The 7,857-nt window shown below is 36.9% G+C and overlaps 1 protein-coding gene across 1 annotated transcript; it reads left to right on the forward strand.

Moving 5' to 3' along the window:
• The first annotated feature begins 5,252 nt into the window (after window positions 1-5,252).
• LOC148067579 (uncharacterized) lies at window positions 5,253-7,188 on the forward strand. The gene has a single exon (XM_087805917.1). The coding sequence runs from the start codon at window positions 5,292-5,294 to the stop codon at window positions 7,026-7,028; it is 1,737 nt and encodes a 578-aa protein (XP_087662043.1). The 5' UTR covers window positions 5,253-5,291; the 3' UTR covers window positions 7,029-7,188.
• The last annotated feature ends 669 nt before the right edge of the window (window positions 7,189-7,857 follow it).

Consider the following 7,857-nt stretch of genomic DNA (forward strand, 5'->3'; position numbering starts at 1 on the left):
TTTTTCCTGATTTTCTGAGACTCCTGTGTTGTTCTCTGTGTTATCTTGACCTTTTAAGTATATATTTTATTGAATATTGTTTTGATTTTTTAAGCGCTTTGTGACCCTGGTCTGGAAAAGCGCTATATAAATACAAATTACTTACTTACTTACTAATTTTAGCTTCCCAGTGTAACATGTTTTCCTCTATTACTTACTTAATTTCTTACTTACTTACCTGTGAGTCGGTTCATATCAATAATAAATAAGTGCAAACAAGGAGAGCCTCAGATATTAATATTAAATTCCTCTTGTGTCTGAAGCTGAACATTCAATGCAACACAACTTCAAACTCTGTGATATCAATTTGCTACAATCATTTTCCTTCAACTTGTGCTTCTTTGTTCCGAAATGCCGTGACAGAGGGATTGACTTAATTCAAACTAGTATTCACAGTGAAGCCTTTCAATAAGTTCCAGTCTGCACACATAAGCTTTTGTCCACAGGCTTGTGTCACCTCAGCTCTGCTTTCATTGGAATTAACTAATATTGACAGTGAAACCTCAGAAAAGAGTTTGAAGGACGCATTGTCCACCAAGATTTGGACGCGTGTCAAGAAACAGGGTGGGATTCTCCCGGTCCGGCACACCCGTGAAGAGCGCTACAGCGGGGAGATCCAGGCTCTGTTTGGTGTTAGGCCAAAGCCCCCAAACAGGAAATGGTTGTCAGATACTCATGCATGGGTGTCCTCAGATGAGGAAGGACACTGGTGTCAACTCTGTCAAAACAGGAATACGAATCTCCTGCATTCTTTAGTCAGACTGGGCACAGAGTGATTTCAAACATGAGGGAGGAGGGGATCACCTTTTTTTATCTTCTTAAAATGTCTCAAATACAACATTCTTGTGTATCAGTATTGGTATATACAGTGTTCAGTTTAATTACTGTCTATAAGAAAAGAAAAAGGCAACCACAGAGGAAAATGTATAAATAAATCTCATGTTAATTGATATTTATTCATATTGAAACTGAATTGCATTTTATTTTTTATTTTAAGATGAATAGATCAAACGCTGCAGTGCATTTTGGGAATAATAACAATAATAAGAATAACAAATAATGTTGTGACTGTGAAGTAATTGTAAATATAATATTAACGTGAGACATATTACCGATTGAAGGATACAGAAAAAACTTTGACGATTAATAAATGAAAAAATGTTCTATGGAGACGGACACTTTTTGGGATTAATGACGCCGCGGTGACAAGTTTTTTGACAATTGACCAATCACAGCAGAGTGGGTGTGGTTATAATAAACAAGATTTAATCAGCAGAAAAACAAGGTTTTCAGTGGGCGGGGCTTAAGCACATTTTTTTAATGTAAATATTTAATTGAAAAGAGTTTTATACAAACACACACAATTAGAGGTACAAGATTAATTTAATACATACTTAGATTTAAAAAATGGTTTGTTTTACTGTATTATATAATTTGGTTAAAATGTATTCAACTTTTAAAATGCATGACAAACATCACCGAGAAAATTAAAATGCTTAATTCATGTGTATTTCTTTTGTAAAATATAACACTGAAAACAAATATTCCAGTGAGCAAAATACTAATTGTCAGAAATATTGAAAACGTGCTTTCCTTGTTTCTCAAAAAGTAAAGGGTAACTAATGATAAAATGATAATAATTGAAAAAAAAAGGAAAGGAAAAATACGCAATATATGATATTTTCTTTTCCAAAAGTATTTTTATATTTGAGAATGTGAGTATTGGAAAGAAATGTCATAAAAAACATGGTGTAAACCTTTACCTTAACTAACACCGAGACAGAGTGGTGTCATCCTAAGTTACCAGCTAGAATGCAACCCATAAGAACTCAAAGTCAGAATTGAACCCAATTCCAAAAAGTGCATCTATCTTTAATTAGCTAATGTTCTCAATATAAACGCTTAAATTGGATATTTGGATTTGTTATGATTAGTGCTCACAATATTTATTTTTTAAAAAGCAATATCTTTATATATCTCAGCAATTGAAGATCCAAAATATGTTTTTGGACTGAAGTAGGAAATTCTTCAGCTTTGTGAATCCAGGAATTACCTATAGATTGAGAAAAAGATTGAAAAACAAAATCTAATTTTATGACCAAATGTTACGTTGCAAGCGAAACAATCAGATGATAATTAGCAGAAGAAAAACAAGTTTATAAGACTCAAAGCTCCTCTGAGTAAATAAATTCCTGACCAAGAAAGTTACATAAATGGTATCCAACAGTTACATAAGTGCATTTGTGAATTGAGGACTGAAATGGTCTTTCCACTCCAACAAATCTCCACTGCCAGTGCACATCTGTATGAAATTACAAACACAACAGCTGTCCTCCTCTTCATGTTCAATAAATGGAGCTTTGTGCTCCGGCAAGTATCCGTTTCATGAACATATGTGAGAATGAAATTCTGAGTTACTCGAGTTAACTTGGTAGGAGAAAGAACTGTCAACAAAAAGTGTTTCAATACTTATTAACACTTTTGATACGTGCAACATACCTATCAACACTGTCAAAAATCCCATCTGTTTTCACAACTTGATCGACAACATGAGTACAATGGTAAAAATACACCCCAGAGTTAAGATATACCATGAAACTGAGTGTGACGTCTTCCTTTTTGATTTGAATCTTTATTCAACTTTATTATAATCTTCAATGTACACTTTGATTTGAAAGTTGTTTTAGTTTCACATTTTAGCTCATATTTGATGTATTCCGTTTTTTATTCACGTTATACTTTTTTTTATTACAATTGCAAAAGAGTTAATTTTATGCATAATTTTTATATATATTAATTGCATTTTCATTTAGGATATTTACATGAATATGAACATTAACATGTGTATGTTATACAAATGTATTTCCAACATTTAGATTAAGTTAAGTTTATTATCATTTGAATGTCAATTTCCGTCTTTATTTGTCTTTTAAAAACGAATAAAAAAAAAACCCACGATACTTTGTATACAAATATTGGAAGGTTCCAATCTATTTCTCATTGTTTTCTTCTATTTGTTCTATTATTGATTTCCTTGTTTTATTTTATGCAATCTAAGTTTGAAGGAAGTAAATGTGGGATATTGAATTTCTAACATTTCATTTATACAGCATCAAAATCAGACTTTGAATTTTATCATTATTTTTTAATTTTTAATATAGAAATGAATTCAGTTTAAAATTTAACGTTCAAAAAGATTAAATAAAGAACAACTAGTGTTAATGATTAAAGGTAAAATAAATAAATAAATAAAAATACAAAGTAAAAAGAAATCAAATTGGTGGAATTTCTTTTAAATCATTTAATTCATTAATTCATTAATTTTTAACAATGTTAACAGTTATTTACAGTTTCTACCTTTGAATGCTTGCTTAGGTAGAGAATTAGGTGTAAATGTCATCTGACGTTCCTAAAGCAACAGCTCTGTGTGAAGCCAGAAGGAAACTTTAACCATTTTAATCGACTTGTAAGAGACAATATAGATTTGCGAAACATTTCTTTTTTTAGGGTTTAAGTCACGTCTTCTATAGACGACTCAGAGCAGACACTAAGTTATCTTATCACCTAGACGAGCTGTCACGCGTCATTTCCTTGGCCTGGTATCTCGAAAGGAGAAGCTTTGCTTCCTTCTGGTTTGAAAAACATCCCCTCGGATACAGTTAGCTGGTTTCAAGGTTCAAAAATGGAAACTATCTATGACAATAACTCCAAATGTAACCTTTAGATTATATACATTATATACAACAACACATCTCACACAACATTTTAGCTACGGTGACTATGTCAAGACTATTTATTCTATTTTTGACAATTATTCCTACAAACCTAAGTGTGTTTAACCATGACAGAGTTAGAATCTCAGACAGCTCGTAACGAAGATTATAGACATTCTTTGTGCAGAATAACAGATAGTATTATATGGTCTCTGACCGCAGCCACAGACACTTGCAGTGTATCAAATTTAAGGCAGAGACTAAAAACAGCAAAAGCAGTCATTATGGTTTGATAACAGCCTCATTCCCGGAGCAGACTGGAGCCAGCTTTCTGTCTCTTAAACACCCTTGCCGAGATAAAGGAGAAGGCAGATATTTGGGGAAGGGAAGTGGCAGCTGCCGACTGTCAGAGCGACGGTCTCATTATTTGACTCTTTTTTTTAGGATAATCTGCTGCTTTGTCCTCAACAGGACAAAGGAAGTTAGAACTTTTGACAGTTTCTCATGCACTGACCCACGTGACCCCCCGCCAAGCAGTTTAAGTGATCATCAGCGTTTAGATTTCAAAATAACTGAAAAAAGGATTCTAATATTGCAATAGAATGTTCAGGGTATGAAAGAGAGTGTTGTGCAAGAAACTGGTATGGGTGTGAATTTTTAAATATTCACTGATGTATATGAAATAATTAATACTATCAGACAGGTCTTGTAAATTCCAGTGATATAAAATTATTTTTTCCTGTGATAAATATCAAGAGATTTATGGATCATTATAATTATTAAGTAAAAAAGGGGTCAATATTTCAGGTATTTTTTAGTAATACAGAGGTATTTTAAGTATTTAGCACATTATGTTAATCTCTTTTTTAATCAGTTTATTTCAAAGTACTACATAATCATCATCTTCTTTGAATATCGGTTGAGAAAAATCTTTTTCAACATTTTTTAACTCCATCACAGTTTCCTCTAACTTGAGTTTTTCAACATCTCAAGTGATCCGATGCGCTCATCTCTCAAATCATTGAGTCCAAACATCACGTGTATTTGGTTCTATTCTTGATAAAGTAGTAGTACATTTGTTCTACGTCATCTGTATTGGTTTGCAGTGGTAACGAAAACAAAGGAAACGGAGAACAAAGCGTCCCGGCTGCTATTCAGATTGCGCTTGTGACCACTGTACCTATGAAAGTACCAGAGGGCGTCTGGCACCAACTCCATTAGCTGATCTAGAGAGAGTTTACTTTGATTTATTGTGGGACAAAATTCCATTTTGAGTTCTTAAGGTTCATGCACCACATTTTGCTTTAGTACCTTTAAATATGTTCCAAGTCTCTCACATATTTGTTTATCTATTGAAACCAACAACAAAGTCTGACCATGATGTCACTATGACGTAATAATACTGCTAACCTTTGTTAGCAAACTTCTTCAGATATAAATGTGTTTTAGCCAGAGTCTTACCTGGTCTTTACCTTTCCCTCACAGCAGTCAGGTAGTAACTGATGCTGACTGGTGATGACTGCTAGCTCAGTATGCTAAATGCATGCTAGCATATTCACATCACTTTGTCTGGTCGAAGCATGGTCACGAACGAAAAACAACTTGAAAATGTCAAGACCAGACAAAGACAAATCCGGCCAGACGGGGAAAAGAAGGTGGAACAGTAAGGCGCTGGGGAGAGCGCGAGACATGTTCGTTTACTTCAAAGACTACAAATCTACTCGGAGACAACCCGTTAAGAAAACTATGCAACAAGAACTCCAGCAAGGTGGCGCCGTGTCGGCGACGGCGAAGCCACAAGTTGTCACAAAACCCGAGCAACCTACCGAGGCTTCCAATGAAATCCCTGCAGAATATGTTCATCGAGGGATTTCCACAGTAGCTTCGAGGCCTGAGCAACCTCAGACACCATCAACATCCTCAGTTGCAGAGCCCATGAGAGCATCTAGTGAAGCTCATAGCTCCCACACCTCTGATGAGATTGAGCGGCAAAACTCCACACCACCCGGGATGTTTAACTCAACGATGTCTGAGGAGCCGTCTGAAAACCGAACAGATTTTGATGGGTCATGTATGAATTTGTGCACTGCTGCGATCGCCCTCAAAGATCTCCAGCAGAAATCTTATCAACTCACCAAACACAACGAGGAGTTGATCACCAGCTTCAGATGGATGAAGCTGCAAATGGACCAACAGAAGAAGGAAAGCGAGTTAAAATGTAGAGATGCTGTCCTCAGAGATCATCTGATGAACAAAGCTCTGGAGGAGGAAGTATTAGAATTGACAGCGCTACAGGGAAAATTAGCCCTGGTGATGGAGGAAAATGCAAAACTAAGAACAGCCCTGGTCCAGGCCTACAAAAAAATTGAGATTCAGAAGAATCAATTGGGGGGAGAGAGAACAACCATGATAGATTGCGTAAAAAATCAAAGAGAAACAACAAGAAACCATATCGAAGAAAACGAGGAGAGCAGCACCGAGTTCCTGATCTTGAACAGTGCCGACGCGATCGAAGAGAGCGTGGACAGGGACACTTTACAGGGTTCCTTTTTGGAGTACAACACAAAAGAGCTAGCATCGTGGCGCGTCTCAATGGCGGAGATGGTGGACACGACAGAGGATACGAAGGTTGACACCCTCAAGCCAAAAATCCGCACCAAAAATAGAGGAGTGGAAGTTGCGAAAGAAAGCCCGGAGGAAGGAGCGAAAGGTGGCTCATGGGAAACCACAAACAGTGAGACCAGGTACAACATCATTGAAATGACGAACGATGTTCTCGGACAAAACAAAGATCACTTCTTCCATGAGTTAAACGAGGATTCATTTGAGGAAATTATTAGAGAAACTTTTGGGGAATCCAAAGAAGACATCTCTTTTGGAACACTGGGTAGAGAAGATGGATCAAGGGATGGGTTTTCAGAACCGAACATAAGAATGGGATCAGTCGGGATATTCAAACAGGAAACAACTCGGTTCTCTGTCGGGGAGTCGAGAGAAGACACAATTAGAGGAAATGCAGGGGTGGTCATAAACCACACCGTAAGGAACACTGTCGTGAACTCTGAACAGGGAACTGTGGAAATAAGGGAATCCAAAGAGGAACTTTTGGAAAGCAAAACTAATCAAAACAACACATATAGTGCCACAGAACACGAAACACAGAAAATCGATGAGGACCAATCAGCAGTTTTGGGGAACAGTTCAAATAATCAACCCCAGCTTGCACAATCCAACGGCCCCTGTCTTTTGGAAAGGATCCTGGAACTTTTCATCTGAGCTGAATGTAGCGCGCAAATTCTTCCTACCTGCCATCCTTCAGTTCCTGACCTGTGCAGTTGAATTACACTTAAGATGACTGGTTTGCTTTTTAACTAACTGTGGCTCAAACCTTAACCTTGCCAAAGCAAAAATCTATTAAAGAACCTGTTGAAGTAAACGATTATCTTGACTGTTATGTTGACAAGATCACCACATATGTTATATATTCAATCGTTTAACCCTTGGATGCATCAAACCCATTTCATTTCGGGCCTGTGAGTCACCTTGACCCTGAGATAACACAAGGGTTAAAAGATTGAATAAAGGTATAATCATGCAAATTCATGTTAACTCTACGTGTTTTCCGTTACTAGCTCGAAGATAACTGGATAGTAAGACAATCAGAGGATCTACACTGCCGTATTTTCCGCGCTATAAGGTGCACTTAAGAGCCTTTCAATTTCTCGAAAAACGACAGTACGCCTTATAATCCTGAACGCCTTACATATGAACATTACCTGACGGGTGACTTGTTTACAAACACTTTCATGACTCTGCGCCGACTGAGCCGACACGCCGTGGGCGCAATTATGTCATTGTGTCATCACGGGTTGCAATTTACGACGCACGTCACATCATGGCGGAAGGCTATGGAGTAAGATTACTGCCACCGGTTTAAGTAAGTGTGTCTTGGTTGTTGTACACTCTCTAGCTGTCATACACGTGCTCAACTTCTCTGCTGGGCTCTCAACATTTGTCTGCTTGAAGCCTTTTTAACATTATTTGAACATCGTTACCATGGGAGTGAACGGAGTTGTCAGAACGCTTATTAAAGTTTGACTTTATC

This window comes from Callionymus lyra, chromosome 13, assembly GCF_982586985.1.
Source record: "Callionymus lyra chromosome 13, fCalLyr1.hap1.1, whole genome shotgun sequence".
Classification (NCBI taxonomy): domain Eukaryota; kingdom Metazoa; phylum Chordata; class Actinopteri; order Syngnathiformes; family Callionymidae; genus Callionymus; species Callionymus lyra.

Coding starts and splice junctions, on each gene's coding strand:
- LOC148067579 (XM_087805917.1), top strand. CDS start 5,292: ATGCATGCTAGCATATTCACATCACTTTGTCTGGTCGAAGCATGGTCA.